At 36.1% G+C, this 17087-nt stretch overlaps 1 protein-coding gene across 4 annotated transcripts in view; it reads left to right on the top strand.

Moving 5' to 3' along the window:
* The window catches only part of PHF3 (PHD finger protein 3), a 50683-nt gene that overhangs the window by 3369 nt on the left and 30227 nt on the right, over positions 1–17087 (top strand). The window contains exons 1-3 of one of the 4 annotated variants that reach the window (XM_063152996.1): positions 6454–6558; positions 15577–15652; positions 15907–16068. In XM_063152996.1, the coding sequence (XP_063009066.1) occupies positions 15927–16068 (142 nt within the window). In that variant the 5' untranslated portion in view covers positions 6454–6558; positions 15577–15652; positions 15907–15926. Of the gene's footprint in view, positions 1–6289; positions 6559–13908; positions 13925–15231; positions 15349–15576; positions 15653–15906; positions 16069–17087 lie in introns of those variants that run through there. The other 3 variants (XM_063152995.1, XM_063152993.1, XM_063152994.1) reach the window with 3 other exon arrangements.

The raw sequence follows: 17087 nt of genomic DNA, 5'->3' as shown, positions 1-17087 counted from the left end.
CCTCCTTTACAGCAGTATGGATGATTCAAATCAACCTATTTGCATACATGTTCCTGTTAGGCAGGTTTTGGCCAGTGTCCTGTTTTTTGGGAGATAAGTGAATGAGGAAGGTCAAATTTGATGATGCTTAATGATTAAAGCTCAGTAAACCATATTCTATACAAGTGTTATATCTGCCTTTTGTTTTTTTGACAAAGGATGCTGAAAGCTTCTTTTAACCCTTTCCAAACATGTTTTTGTGGCTAGGTGGTCGTTCATATGCTCGTAGATCACATTGCTTGTTCTGTCAAAAATATTTTGTGAGTTAATTTAATTCTTGAAGACTGCCTTGGGTGATGGGATTTGAGCCAGAATGAACCAGAGTAGAATGCACATTGGTGTGAGATTGGTAAACTCACCAAAAAGATGTCAAGTTGATATCTTCTTACTGATGCTGCCTCTGATGCACTGCCTGATAATTTTTCTCTTTAATCCCAGGATGTGTTTGGACTGTGAGCACCATTGGGTAAAATCTCTTGCTACAGAAGATGTGGGTCTCTGTTCTGGCTTTTGATGCTGTAATATCCATGAACATAATGCATGCAGCTTCTGGTGCGTAAAGCATGGCAACATGGACACATGGCAACTTAGCCTTAATTTTCCATTAGATACTTGGGAGCTTAAACTTTAAAGTTTGTGTAGGAGGAAGGAGGAGAATGGCAGTAAAATGTGCATCAGGGCTTTGAAGTAACATTGTTTGGTAGGTGGGTTTTTAAGTGTCAAGGTATCAGTGAGCCCATGGAGTGGTCTGACATCACAGCTCCAGTGAACAAAGGTAGACATTTCATACCTTGAGTGTCCCTTTTGGGTTCAGTAGTTGCCACACAGCATGAGCAAGGAGTTGTTTGGGTTTTTTTTCAAGCTGCTTGTGTTCTTACCTCATTGTATGCCAATTAAGATGCAGTTCTCCTCTTTTGATAAAAATTTTTTGTCAGTTATTGTTACTGTCTAATTATTCTGTAACAGTGCTGAGCCAGCTTTTCTCTTTTGTTTTGCCATCTAAGGTGATAGTTGTCCAAATAGCTTGTTCCTTTCGTTTAGTCTCCTTCCAGAGTTTACTAATTGAAGAAATAAATATAATATGGATCTTTTTAATGGAGTCTGTTGGAGTTGTTATGACTAGTGCTTGCTGCTGGTCATTGGGTGTGCATAAGCACAAGGTCCAGAGACCAAGTGTTGTATCTTGAACGTTGCAATGTCTCCCACAGTCAATAACTAGATGCACAAAACTTTTAAAAGCACTAGACAGATTCAGCAAATTGGAAGTACAGACACTATTCAGAAAGGTACTTTGGTGAAATGGAAGGAATTGTAGTATTGCTGTGCTATCTTCAGCAGTTTCAGACTCACTTATTCAGGCAGGTCAATAAAGTAGATAGGCTATTCAACATCTAGGATTCTGAATATCCTAAATAAGCAGTGTGAGGTTGTTGTTTTTTTTTTCCCCTTCATTAGATTCCCTCAGGTTTTTGCCTATCCTTGTCCCCAATTCAGGCAATTCTTTTTTTGGCAATATTTCTTTGTAGAAATGGGGTTTTTTTTAAGTCCAACTTTTGAGAACTTTAATAAACCAGATTTATTTTTAATTTGACAATTATTAAACATACAGAAGCTTCTCTTTTATATTGCTAACTTTAAAAAATAAGCTAAAATATGAAAGTCAAGTTTAAAAGGTAAACAGATATATTAAATTCACCCCCTGGCCAGAGAGGGAAGGAAAGAGAGTAATTACAGTGAAGCCTAACATTTGCTTTGTAAAATAAATGATGTGTGAGTACTGTAAAAAAATGAACAAAATGAATGTAAAGGAAAATAAAGAAAAAATAAAATATCAAGACAAGTGTATCTAACATATATCCAAATATGTAGTTGGAAAATTAAATTTAACATGCTACTTTTTAAGGCAGACTTAGTTGAAAATGCAGTCAAGAGTATGCTTGGCCTGGCCATCAGCTGAAAAATGGAATGCTTAGTGGTAAATACAAAGTGTGATCACTCCTGCCTGAGGTGGGTGTTAGATAACATGATAGAAACATGTGGATGCAGTTGGAGATCTAAAATATTTTTCTCTGTTGTGATTAAGAAAATAATAGGAACCGAGGTTCCTGTTATTATTTTTTTTTGCCTCTTTCATATGCAATGAAAAAGCTTAAAGATGTGCAATATCTCTTGTCCAGTTTCTAGTCTTCCTTCCCTTCTAAGATTAGTTTGGAAGGATATACTTGTTTGAGATCTCAATTTCTTTTCTTAGAAGTGATCATTCTGACTGTTTAACTTTTAATTTTAAAAATTCATGTAGAACTGTTAAAGATGTAATGAAAATATGGTAAAGGGGGAGAAGATAAAAATCTGCTGTGGCAGATTCTACAGCGTGTCTATTTCATAGCAGATTTGTTGGGATTTGAGGCAATATTGTGGCACTCCTGGCTTAATAAACCAATTCAGCAGTGGAAGAAATTATTTCTTTTAAACTGAAAGACTTATACTGTAAAAGGAAACAATGTTGAGAGCATGAAGAAATTTTATGGTAAACATAATGTGGGGAAAATTCTAGAAGTCACGTTTGGCTGTAGTGTTTTCCAGCAGGGATGTTTGTAGCTTTGGGTCCCTTAATGACAGGTGTTGGTTGGTGAGTTACCTTGTAATTGTTGCTGTGTTAGTTCTGTAATTGTTGCTTCTGGTTTTGCAGTGGGGGGGGCTGATAGAAGCAAATAATTTTCGAAGGTGTAAGAGAAGTGTATTTAGTGAACTGAGGAGAATGCTCGCCATACTTCAAGCTTTCCTTGATGCTGAGCTCTTCTCTTACCCAGAGTCCTTCTGTATGTTGCTGTGCTCTGATGCTCCAGGAGCCAGTGGGTGGGAGTTTCACTGAGCCTCACTGGGACTTGCTCCTTTGCCTCGTTTATGAACACTCCTCACTGGTTCTGTGCGCATAATACTTTCCATGTTGTGGTGCTTGTGAGTAGCTGCCCAGCGGGAGAGCCCCGGTGAGCTGCCGTGCGAAGGGAGCCGGCTCGGTGTGCGCGGCTGCCTGCGAGGCCCCGGCCGCCGGCTTCAAGGGGAGGGCACGGCTGCGTTCAGCGCGGTAGTAACGCGTTCTGCCTTTGAGGGGTTCGGATTAGCTTTGGAAATAAGTGAGCATGAAAATCTTAACTGTGATTTTACCTCTACCTCTGGCTATTTTTCCTGGTGTTCAGAGTGTTTCAAATGCAAAATAAGCCGTTCAAAATTCATACACTGAAGGCATTGAGCAGGGGAAGATTTTTTTTTCTCGCAGCAACTGTTTTTAATGGCTGTCTAGCTAAAGAAGTTTATCTTTCATCCTCAATCCCACAGATTTTACACTTGTTATGATAGGTAATCTAGTAATGTTAGAAATAACTTTTTAAAATGACTTGGTAGTGTACCAATTATATAAATAATCACAGAGTGGATTTTTGAACTAGGTAAAGCAAAAATTTGATTTTTTATATTTTGCTGGCATAAACTTTTTATTTTAAAAATGGTAGAACAAGTTCTGTAAGATTAGACTTTGTGCTAGTAGTATTTTTATGCAAGCCCCCTGACTTTTTGATGCAAAATTTGGGTAGAACTTAATACTTGATCATAGGCTCATGCTCCAGGAATAAAGCTTTCAGTAAAATTCCTCTTGAATTTTCTCTGCTAGCTACTTAGGTCTCATTGAAGGTGTTTGTGGCCACTGCATGTATAGTTGCTTTGACAGTTACTTCTCAGTGCTTTTAGTGTTCTGAATGGCTGCATGGTAGTCTTAGAAAACTGAAGTTATCTTTTTCTTCCTCACATCACTGAAGACAGGTTAATTTCTGTCAGGGATTTTTGTAGCAAGAGCTTTGCTTTTTATGAAGTGGTCATCAGTGCTTTGGGAACCACAATATTTGAGTAAGAAATATATAAATGTTCTCCTTTCCAGAAAAAAGCTTGGGATATGTTATTGGGTCTTCAAAGCCAATGCCACTTTTTAATGTTGGATGCAAAAGGTTTCTTGCAATTTCACAATATGTAGGTATTCTATTGCAGTATAATTGCAGTGTCAATAACTGACACTTGTTAATGTCAGGGTTCACCATTATTTTATCCTGTGGCTGTTACTCTTGTGCTCGTGTAATGCTAATATGAAAAAATCTGTCATTACAGGAAGGTGCTTTAAAGTACTGTATTGGGGCATTTGTAATTATTTTCTTACTTGGGGCCATTGCATCTCTTGTAGGTTATCCTATTGTATCAGATTGTTGTAACTACTTGGTATAATAATAAAAACAGATTATACAGTGCAGCGTAGTACTTACTCTATTAGTTTGCTTCTTCATTTGTTGCCAGATTTGGAACTTCAGAAACCATGTTTGCTGCTACAGATGCTGGTTTGTGTGGTGTATATGCAGATGCACTGCATTGCTTGATAAAAGAAGTCCATTTTTTTTGTGAGAGCGCTTTCAAATTACAACTTGCTGCTGAAGTCTGTTGTCTCATTACTAAATGCACGTGATTCAGCTAAACTTCACTCTGGCTGCTTGGTCACTAGGACCTCGTGTATTAGACTGCTTTGTTGTGTAGAAATTGTGTGTAGAAATTGGAAAGATAACATGCTCTGCAGAGACACTGTTCTATACCTGACCATCACTTTCTTCTGAGCTGCCCTATGGGAGAAGGAAGAAAGATTGGCATGTTTGAAAGTAAAACCCCAACAACCCAAAACCCAACAAAACCCCACAAAAAAAAAAAAAAAAAACCAAAACCAAAAAAAACCCAAAAAACCCTAATAAACCCCACCCAAACAAAAGGAAACACCATTTGTGTTAAACCTGTAGTTTTTGTAATTTTGTGAAATAAAATGCGCAAATATGGTTGAAGTTGTAGCAGAGCCCTTACATGTCTCTGGCCAGGATATTCCCAGTTGATTGCTGAAACAGAAATGCCCCATTAATGTGTCTAAGGAAGCATACTTAATGTTCTCTTAAGCATGAGTAAGTACTGGATTTATTTAGTGGCAGGTTACTGGAATAACCATCTAGAAAGTAATTCAAGCACTGCAAACTCCAATTCTCACTTGTCATTTTCCTTTAATTAGGGTGTTCATTCTAAAAAAATAATTATCTCATGTGGGAGGAGGATGATGAAAGAAGGAGCTGGATACTTATTTGTGCTCTTTTGCTGTTTCCAAAAGCTTTAATAGCCTTGTGTGCCAAAAACTGGCCTTTCAGACTATCCTGTTTGCCAAATTAAGCCAGGCAGTACTGCGCTGCTCCATTTTCCTTACCTGTCTGATCATATTTATTATGGTTATCTTTCTCCCCTTCGAGGATATGCTAAAGCAAAACTTCCAAAGTATTTTGCTGACTTTTTTTCCATTCTTAGTTTCCATGTTTAGTTATACATACTTAATAGTTAAGTCTTCGCTTCAGTACTTGCACTTCTGCTGCATTGCAAAGAAGATCTAGAAAATAAAGAATTCCTTGTAAAATGCAGTTGCCATCTCTGTATACAATTTCTTATGTAGGCTTCTAGACATTCATCTAAATTTCTTCAAAATTGAAGTTTCAAAAGGCTCCTCCTTTTGATGCCAGCTCAGAATTCTCATGTACTTGATTGAAATCAGATTTTTTTGTATAAAACTGATGTAATTTTATTGACTGTGTTGATCGATGAAAAATAATAGAAATAAAACCTTGCTGTTTGAAAATACTAACTTGCTATGAAGTATCTGGTAGTTGCTCTTTGAACAGAAATATAGTTCTTCTCAGTAGTACACCATATTTATAGTATGGCATGCTCTGGAACCTTCTCAGCTCCATTGATGTTAGTGGAAGCTGACCTCACATTTGTGCATTTAAAAAGAAGAAAATCATGCTCACAGTGCTGCTGTCTTCAGGTTCACTTGTTCTTGCTATCCTCCTCCTCTGGTGTCCTATCTGCTTGGGCTGGTTAAGATTTAAACAAATTTTAGAAGGTGTTTAGTTACCTTTGTTATTCACACTCTGTAGAAGTGTCAGCATTCAGATGCTGATAGAGGAGATTAGCATGGATTTCTTTTAAAATAATTAGGGAATTGATTTTTAGTTATGATTTTTAGTGGGCCATACTAAGCCATAAGCAGTTTTTTATTTGTTTTTATAATTCTTAAATACCTTAAGCGTTCTTTACAAAACACAAGAGCCAAGAAATTTGCTGGTGTCTTAGGTGTTTTACAGTTTGTAGCTTATTTTCTTATGGTATTTTTCTTGTCTTTCTATAGGACTGAAAGACACACAGGAGTCTTCATGGATATAGTTGATACATTTAACCATTTAATTCCTACTGAACAATTAGATGATGCCCTATTTCTAGAATCCAACCTGGAGAATGAAGTCTGTGAGGATTTTAGTACAAGTCAGAATGTCTTAGAGGATTCGCTGAAGAACATGCTCAGCGATAAGGATCCTATGCTAGGATCTGCAAGTGCCCAGTTCTGTTTGCCTGTTTTGGATAGCAATGACCCCAATTTCCAGATGCCTTGTTCTACAGGTAAATCTTACAATTTTTTAAGATTACAATTTAAAATACAGTTTCGCTCTAGTACCAACCCTTTTTCATAACTTAGAAATAAGAAGTTGGGATTTCTGTCACCTTGCTGCCCTTTATCAATGCACTTCATACATGCCTGGCATGTAAACTATGTGCAGGAATTGTTAATTTTGTAGTGTAACAATCGAGGAAGGCTCCTTGTGTGGATCAGAAATAGCCTAGGCCTTGTCTGTCGGTTACTTCCAATGAAAGTCAAGGTTTGTGTAGTGTAGTAGTGAACCTGATCACTGAAGTCACTGGTTGGCTCAAAAAATACCATATTTCTGGAGTAGCAGTCGGAGCAGGAGAGTTATACAAATTACTGACATCAGGGTTGCTCTGTTAATGCTAGGCCTTCTGGTACTGAGCTGTTTCTGGATTCTGGGTGCTTCTGGTTGGCTTCAAGACCCTGGAATGATCATAAAATTATTTTTTACTGTTTGGAATACCTGATTTGGGAACAATTTAGATCAAAGTTTTAAATAAAAATAATCTTAGAATTTATTGAGTAATTTTTGAAGATTGAAAAAAAAGGGATGATCCAATCCCTTAAATTATTAATTTTTGTGAAGAATTGGAATAATTGTACTGAATTTGATGCTACAGACAAAAATATACTCTGTTCTTAGTAGTTTTCTTTATTTGACTGGAAGTTTAAAAAACATAATTTTTTAGCTTCATTACTAGAAGTGTTGTTGATTATTGCAGTTACATTATTATCTCAATATTTAATTTTTTTGAGTAAGTTTTATAACTGCTTCTGAAAATCTTCATAATTTCCTTATGTATATTTTATTGTTACTGACAGACTAAATTTTCACCTTCACTAAATTAGGTGGTATTACATAACGGAAAACTGTAAATCAAAGATTATACTGTTTAAGGTAATGAAAAAGTGCACTATCAAGCCAAAACATATTTGGCATTTTTTTCCTACTTCAGAAGAACATTTTTGAGGCCATCCTTAATGCTTTGGTGTACTCTTGCAATAGTCTGTATTCCTACACATTTTTCTCTGTAGCCTGCCAAACAAAAATTGTATCCCTTTTAGAATGCATAAGGCCATATAATGTACACAACTAAACCAAATTCCCTCTCACTTGCAAATTCATTTGTTATATTGCATCCTGTGCATCCTCCAGCAAACCTGTACTGCATTTAAAATTCTTGAATTAACTCATAGGGTACAGCTGGAAGGTATGGACAAACTTTCAGGTGCTTCCTGGCATGTATTTGTCCTGAAAGTGATCAGTAGTGCAATAATTAGTACTATTACTACTTAAATAATCAAAATTAATCGTTAAGGTCCTTAAAAATAGTTGAATGAATACATTCATTTGGGGGCTGCTTTTTCAGGCTGTCAGAAGACTAAGGGATTCAAAGCTGATTTGATTTATGAATTTAATGTTTTATTTTTAAATCTGAAAGCACCAGTAGAGCCACATTTCAGTAAAGAAATTAAACTGTGTAATTTGGCATTAATGAAGGTATCCAAAAGAACATGAAATGTTCTTGTTGTTGCTTGTTCTTTGTAGGTCTTGATAAGAACTGTCCTTACTCTGACATGGTAGCACTGCAGTATGTGCTTAAAATTTTTTAGTTAAGAATAACGAGTATCAGTTAACCGTATCAGAAGTATGGTTTCTTTGCTTGTCTTTTTTCCTTGAAAGTTCATATGGTTGTGATTTATTTGATTTTTCTGACACTGTTGGTGATCTAACACTGCTGATGTAGTCTGCTGGTAAGAATGTGGTTATTCAAGGTGGTAGTACCTTCTGTATGAATCAAGCCATGCAAAAACTATTTTTCCCAGTTTAGGTGGAAGCTCATCTGTACGCCAAGTTCAATTTGTCTAGAAAGTAAAAAAGCATAACTCTCCTGACAAAACTTGCTTTAATATATTCTATATTTTGCATAACCCATGCCTAGACTATTAAACAGTTTAAGAAAAGGAATAAACTGCTCATGGAAATTAATTCACAGGACCAGCAAAAGACAGATTTATCATATTTGATGCTTCTTGTATTGTAGAATTCTGTTTTGTAGACGTTTTAAAGTGGCTCATGTTTCATGCTACAGCTTACTTGACTGCTGTGAGCAATCAGGAGAGATAAAGGTAGCAATAGTTAAACTGAGGACAGGTGTTGTAGCTAAAATAGTAATCAGGTCTTCTAGATAAAATGGAGGAGCAGAAGGCATGGCTCCCTAATTCTTCTTTGAAAGCAGATTTGAGCTGAGTTCAGGAGTAGAAAACCTAGGCACAAGCAAAATACTGTCTTTGTATTAACCCAGCTGTGTAAGTGTGAAATTTCTCATGTGGACATATGAGTATATGAGCAGGGCTTGATTCAGGCCTACTTCTTACCCACGTGCCTACTTTCTCAAGATTGTGACATTTTCTCTGCTTTATTTTGGAAGTCATGTGTTTTTGTTTTCAAAAGCAAAAACTCTTCTCTCTTGCTCTTAAGTTGGTTTTGCGTGTGGGTTTTGCTTCCTGCTCTTTTTTTATTGCTGCATGAGCATCACTTTTTGTTGGTAATTTTTACTGGCCTGATCCAAAGTTGTTACTCATCAATATGTTTTGCTCAGCTTTAGGGTTTATATTGTGCATCATTCATCAAGAATTAAGCTTTTTGTTAATACTAAGCTCTGGTTTTGGTGAGTTTCCTCTTAGCTGACTGTATGTGATGGATACTGGTAGCAATTGATTGTATGTCCTTTAGACAGTTCAAGTGCATGCCTATAAGAAATGCAGAGACATGTATCCAGAAAACACAGGTTTTGTATGTTGAATTATAACTACTTATATACTTATTATAACTATATATAGTTAATATGTACTTAATATATAATTAATATATACTTATTATAACTAACTTGGGGAGAATAGTAGCATAGGATCATAGAATGATGTGGTTTGCAAGGGACCTCCAAAGGTCATCTAGTTCAGCCCCTCTGCAATGTCCGTGTTCAACTAGATCAGGTTGCTCGTAGCCTAGTTCAACCTGACTTTGGAGGTTCCCAGGCACGGGGCATCCACTGTTTTTCTGGGCAACCTCTTTCAGTGTTTCACCACCCTCATAATAAAAAAGTTCTCCCTTACATCCAATCTGAAGCTACTCTCTTTTAGTTTAAAACCATTCATTACCCTTGTCCTACAGGCCATGCTAAAAAGTTTGTTCCTTTAAGCCCCTTCTAAGTATTAAAAGGCTGCAATGAGGTGTCCACGTATTCTCCAGGCAAACAACCCTAACTCTGCCAGCCTTTCTTCAAAGGACAGGTGCTCCAGCCCTCCACTCATTTCTGTGGCCTCCTCTGGACACACTTCACCAGGTCCATGCCTTTTTCGTACTGGGGGTCTCAGTCAGCAGTACTGGTATATGACAAAGAGAAGAACTGTGACAATGGGTGTTTTTTGCCCATCTATTGATTGGCAGAACTATATCAGTACCAATAAAGCAGTCTCCTGTTTATCTCTTGGCCTGAATCCAGATTGTGCTGGATTCAGATAGTTTCTTTAGTTAGATGACAAAGTTGGTCAGACAAAGACCAGCAGAAACCAAAGACAGAACAGACCAAACTTGCTGAGCTTGCTCTATAATTGCCACTGAGTAACAGAATGGGGTTAGAGTAATAATATAAGGTTATCTTTTCAGCTTTGATTGAATAATTACAGATTCAGAGAAGAGAACAAGATTCTTTGTGGGTGATCCTGGTTATAGCTTTGAGCAGAGGTAGACATAACTCTGTGACTCTCCCAAGCTGAATAGGGTAGAGGTCAAATTGTGCTGCAATCCTTTTAGAATGTGTTAGTGATGGGTGACTGCTAAACTATAAAGATGTAGTTAGGTTGCTGGTTTATGGAGCTAGACTGAGAAGAGTATTGGTCTTACAACACAGTTAAGAAGTTCTGCTGCCTCTGTGAATCAAGGTACACACTATCCACATCTAACTCACTGCAGCTCCAAGGAGCTTAGCAATTATGGAGGGCTCTTCCTGTGCTGAAGTAGGTATCAGCAGAAAGACATTGTGTCGATAGTAGAAATTGATATAACTACTCTCCTTGCCTGTTAAAGGACAGAATTGGACAGAATGAAACTTTTGAGAAATAAATGAAATCCAAATTCTTGAAGCAATCAGAAGTATCCCAAATCATGTTTTAGGTGCCTCTCTGCTTCTTTTTGTTCATTTGCTTGGGTTGTTGTTCATACAAGCTGTGCATGACCAATGTAGAAAATTATATTGCGTAGAACAGCTCTTGGCCATCTTAAATGTTTGAGTGGTGTGAGTGGGTGTGGAAGCATGCTTTTGGTGTTGTGTTGATTTCTTTGCCTTATTGAGCAGTTCATTGATAAGAAGTGGAAATGCTGAAGTCTAGAATATGACAAAATTCTTTTAAGAGCAACACACTAATTTCAACTTTGTAATGGTACCCTAGTGATAGGTTTTCTGTTTTGTTTTGTTCTTGCTGGAAGACATGCTAGAAACTTATCCACCTGTGAACATAGCAGGTCATACTGGTTGCATGCCAGTGAGCTAAATAACTTAGCATTCATAATAAATTGGTAATTCTAGGTAAATTGAATTGGTAATCACAAACTGTGTAGCTTTTCAGGATGTCATTTACTGGGCTAGTTTGATTTGTTATATTTATAATACAGGGAATGGAATTTTAATTGCATATCATCTGGAGACATTTCTAGATTTCATATTAAAATCAAGCTTTTAACTCATTTAGTTTATGGGTATGTTTATCAAATCAGGTACTTACCAGAAATGATAAAGACTGCTGCTGTAAGAATCACAAAATGTGTTAGGGACATCTTTTTAATTGCCCTTTTTTTCTGTCCCTCTGGATTGCTGCTGGGAAAGTGTTTCCCTGAAGTGCAGTCTGTTTTTTGTAGTTTTATCCTGTGTTTTCATGAGTATTGTTAAAAGCAGCATTACCTCTGCTAAAATCATTATTAGCTACTGAATCTTTGAAGCCAAACCAATTTTTCTGACTACAAATACTCTTTTCTTTAGCTGCGTGATGTCTGGCTGTGTTAGGCATTTTGGGCTCTTTTCACTAAAGCCAAATGTACATGTATTTTTCCTCCTACATTTGAAGTAATTTTGAATGTGACTTTGAGATTCCAAAATTTGGTTTACAGTTGTTTCCTCTCAGTTTTCTTACCTCTTTATGCCTTCCTTCTTCCAAGCTGTCCATAAAACAGCTACACAGTGTTTTATGACCAAGGTAGTAACTTTTCTGTATAAAATTTAAATGTATTGTATTGGTCTTGAGAATCTGGAGAATAGTTTGTGCTTTTTTTCTGTTTATATTCCCCAGTGTAGGTCCTTCTGAAGTATTTAGTATGCCTTTGGATCGGTTTCATTGGTGGAGAGAGGTTGGATCTGTACTAAGATTTGCAAAGCAATTTAGATTAGCTCTCTGATTTGTAAATACATGAAGACTCCCTTCTTAATAAAATTAATTAATTTACATTAAAGTGCTTGGTTTGATGTGGTGATTTTACTTTGTTGAAATTTGTTCTTCTGCTCCTTATTTCCAATGTAACAGGCTTGTGTCTCTAAAGAACCACTATTCAGTAAGCTTGTGATGTAGCTCCATCTTTTTAATAAAATGGGCATGCAGTCCTCTGTCAAGATACATGCTGTATTAAGTTTATTTATCCTAGTTGATTTTCATACATCTTTATTCTAAAGACTGTAAAATTACCTCTTAACAACACAGACATTAATGGAGAATGGGAGCAAGTGTTTAGTTAATATTTCATGTTACTTACTGTGATTCTTTTCTTGCACTGGACAGTCAGCTCAAAGTACTCGCAGGCAAATTCTCATTTCAATAAATTACAGGCAAACTTTTGTAAAACAGTTGGAATTTGATGTTTCCTTATGTAAGTTACATCATCAGTCACATAATTTCTCTTGAAAATATGTCTTCTTTTAGCAGAAAGTATTTTTAATCTTGTTTCTTGAACATGTGCATCACAAATATCAATAGGAATAAGGTTTCTCATAGAAAGTATACCATCCTCATTTACGATCTTGAGACTTACTGACAAAATATCACTATCTTTGTATGTTTTATTGTTTCACTGGAGTTTATTGGCTCTTCTGAAGGCTTACCTGGATGTGTTAGTTACTGCTTTAGACTGTAACTGTTCTTTTTATTGAAGAATTATGTTACATCTCTGTGTCGTCATTCCCATGTAATGCAGAAATTTTAAAATGTTCAACCATTTCCATATAATCTGTGATGTTTATATGGAGTCTACTGTGGATTTGCACATTCTGGCCATTAGTGTGATTCAGCTGGGCACAGTGCAAAGCAGGAGCAACAGTGATGTTCTATTTGGTGTGCTTACCTAAGCAAAAGAAATCCAGTACTAACATCTACAGAGAAAAAATTTATTTCTACACTTTATATTTACCTTGGTCAGTGTGTCAAAAAACTAAGTATTTCTGTCTTAGTTTTGGCTGAAAATAATGGAAGAAAGTCTTATGTTAATAAACATAAAGATTTATAAGCATCATAGTTTTTTATGCTGTGTTTAGGGGTTTTTCCTTCTCCTTACCTCCTCTTTTACCAGAAAGTAAGGCTTGTTTTCCTATGTTTTACATTGCTAAAAAACTAAAAAATGGTCATGCTTTTGTTTTAGCATAGGGAAAGCACTGATTTTGTAAGTAGACTGTTTTTACTGAATACTGTTCTATTACGGTATAACATATATAAAAGTGAGTCAGCAGTACAGACCAGCAGTTTAGAAGTTCAGATACTTTGTAAGTAATGGAGAAACTCAAAATAGTAAGGTGAAGGTCAGTGGTGCCTTTTCCAGTATAAATATGCTGAATGTGACTAAATATGTTGAATGTGACTCGTACTTTTCTTATTTGCAATCTGTTCAGTTGTACACTGGTGTACAACTCTTCTGTTCAGATAAGTTCTGTCTTTATTCCTTTTTTATTTTTTCCTTTTTTTAAATTTCTATACTTGATGCTGAGATAATATTTAGATATTTGTTACTAAGATCATCTCTGCTTTTTTTGTTCTTTCTGATTTTGCTTTTGTTGGTTTACCTTTCTTAGGGTTGTTTCTTTACCTCCACTTCTCCTTCATAATTTACTTTTCTAGTCTTCTTTGTATCTATTGCTGTTCTCTGTCATTTTTCTCTTCCCAGCAGGGTCTGTGTGGAATGCTCCTCATCAGGAGCCTCATGAGACTGTCTTTACTAGCTGAGTTGTAGCTCAGGTGGTTTGAAATTAGCAAGATTCTGTGCTTCAATTCCTCTGTAAAATTAAAGCTACAGCACAGAGTCTTGTAAGTATGAAAATACTTTAATTCTAATATTTCACACTGTCTGTCAATAATGGACTGAATGTGTCTCTTGTTATTAAGAAGGGAGGGTGTAGAAATTCCATAACTTGAGCAAGAATGTTGTAAAGCCCAAGACTAATGTCAGCCTTTTAATATGCTCCAAAGTTGTTTCAGAAGCTATTCTAATAGTTTTTATTTTTCATGCTGTCTTCAATAGTTTGTAATTTCGTTCTCTCAGAAAGAACAGAAGTGGATGTGAAAGGAGTCTCTTTTGTCACAGTCTGTTCCCAAAAGCCAGTTTTGTGTGTTGCAGGAACACTATGAAAACACAAATACCAAAGTGCAGAGCTGCTGGGAGGATATAATCTTTGAAAACATGAGAATGGGCAGCTGGAGTTAGAGTGAGCGTCCTTCTCATTCAGGTTTCCATCTTAGACAATAGCTATTATTAGATATTTACTGGGAAAATGTCTAATAGGGCAGTTACAATGTAATTTTTTTGCTAGTGTGTCCAGTATGTAGCTTATAGCAAATAAGGGATTAAGGAACACTCTTGAGTGGAGTAAGACCAAATTTATCAGCCTCATGCACCTTGCATGTGGTATCTGTATGCTTGTAAACACACACAGATTAAAAGGTGGCGCTGTGGATTGGAGAGTGGAAGTGGACAGTAATTTCCACAAACATTTTCCTTGTAACTGATGTGTACAATGTACTAACTAAAAATATTGGTTAAAATAAAATAAATGACCATAAATTGTTAGTTTAAACTCCCTAGTTTTCAGCTCCTGGCACCCATCTGATTACAGAAGTTCAGAATGCTGATTGCCTGGTGCCATGATCAGCCTTCCTTAAGAGGCTGATAAAAAACTTTCTAATATTAGAAATTCTAACATGTTGCTTGGTTACTTTGTTTTTTCATTTTTTTTTTTAATTTCAGTAATACCAAACTTGAGAAGGACCAGGAGTTGACAGATTTTCTGAGATGGTCTAAAAATTCTAACAATTTTTAATTTAACTTCTTGCTTTTTTACTTTTCTGATTGATGTGTTAATTTATATAATTTTAAGTGAGCAATTTTTAGAAATTTTTAGATATCCTTTATGTGTCATGTGAGTTTATCTTAAAAATGCTTCAAGGTTTATGTCTTAGTAGTGAAAAACAGTCGTGCTTGATTGTTGGGAGTCTCTTATATTTGTTAGACCTTCCTGTGTGTTTTGTAAAGTCACTTGGGTGTTTGGCTTGATCTCACAAATTTTGCATCTCATGGGGACCAGGATTCATTAATCACACATAGGATCTTTAACTAGGAGAGGCTACCACTGCAAGAACCAAATTTAGAGCAAGTGAGGAGAATGGCTGGTGTAGTGACCTGACTGCCTCTTAGGAAACCTGTTTTCAGGAGCAACCTCTGGCACCTTTCTCAGGTTAGTGGAGGATAGGAGTTCACCAATGGCAATGTTCCCGGTCTCTCCTGGGAGGTTAAGTGCTTGCTACACTTAAAGCTCTTCCGAAAACACATTACAGGCACAGATATGTGGTATGGGTGGGGCTGAGAGTTTTAAAATGGTATCCTGTCAGAAAACTGTGATTTTTACACTCTGCACTTCTGGATCAGCTCTTTCTGCTGTTTACCTTTCTTCACTTTCTCTTAGGTGGGAAGGGACAGTGAGGGGCAGCTGATCCTCTAAGACTGGGGACATTCCTGTGGCAAAAAAAAGCAATAAAAATGTGAGTCCACAAAAAAGCTGTGAGGACTATCTACAGGATTTTTAAACTGTGGGTGATAGCTTCTTCTGCACTGAAACTGCCTCACATGGGAATTTTCTGTCCTTTATTTCTTCTTTTTTTTTCTCTTTTGTTTGATTTTAGATGGCCAGTTTATTTTTTTAATGTCTCTTGCCCTGTCTTGCTCAGCATTATAGCTGCAACACTTTTTGATCATTTTAAGTTTTAGGCTCTTTTTTGTTTGTTTCTTTTTCCAGTTACTGGTCTTGATGATACTATGGATGAAGAAGGAGTTAAAGAGAGTGGTAATGACACCATTGATGACGATGAGCTTGCTTTACCTAATAGGAATTTGAGAAGCCGTGCTGAAGAAGCGTCAGTCACATCGCCGAGGAAATCACCACGTTTAATGGCACAAGGTGATTACTGATTGTGTTTGCACATTTGAAGTAAATCAAATCTTTAAAACCCCATCCCAACATTTATAAATTTAACTTGGTCGTGTGAATTCCAATATAGAAACTTCCTTTTTCATACACTGCAGCTAGAAGCTGGCATCCATAGGATATGAGTCAATTAGAATTCCTATTTAATAAATATTTAGTGTCTTCCTTATGGTCATTAAACTAATTTTTGAGATTTTGATCCTTTCACCTACATAAGATTAATAATGTCATTCTTCACTAACAAAAGCATGATGGAGTTGCAAAACAGCATTGGACTATAAGGTTAGCATGTCTCTTATTTCCAGGTAAAGTTTTGATTCTATTTTTATTAGCATATTCTCTTTTTACTTTGAATTAGGTTATAGTAATTGCAGTCAGAAAGTCTTTAATCCAAATATCTCAAGATACTTAATATTTTATTAAAATATTTTAATTCTTTCTGTTAGCTAATTTATTGTAGTTATGGGATTTCTAACTTGTTGAACTGGAGTTATTTACTGCTCTGCTTATTCCCTCTAGAGCAGGTTGAGTTAAAAAGATAAAATTATTTATTATGGCAATTAAAATTTAAATAAGAGCCTGTGGTACAAAGCAGGTGATTATGCTGTTTAGAAAGCCACTGGAATAGTTACTTGTTTAGAAAATATAAAAGTAGTTGTCAGCTGAGAATGTGACTGGATCTCAGATTTGTAGACTGTTCTCTAAAAGATTTTTAAACTTCAGTTATATTTCTAATCACAATATGGCTTGTGCAATTTTTGTTTGAGGTAGAAAAGGATGAGTGGTAAAAAAGTAGAGTCAGTTTGGATTGTCCTTCTATCATCACTTGTGTTTTGTATATACTAAGTAGAAATTCCATAGCTTTTAGAATTATGGGATTTTACATCCAAACTATGTCTGTGTGAAATTGAAATGCAAATCATTTAGCTTTGGGGAGGTTTTTAAGTTTAGTAAATAATTAAGTTTTAAGTCCTCTTTGTATCCAGAAAGCT

The sequence above is a fragment of the Melospiza melodia genome, chromosome 3 (genome assembly GCF_035770615.1).
Source record: "Melospiza melodia melodia isolate bMelMel2 chromosome 3, bMelMel2.pri, whole genome shotgun sequence".
Taxonomy (NCBI): Eukaryota; Metazoa; Chordata; class Aves; order Passeriformes; family Passerellidae; genus Melospiza; species Melospiza melodia.
This window is presented reverse-complemented; position numbering and strand designations above follow the sequence as displayed.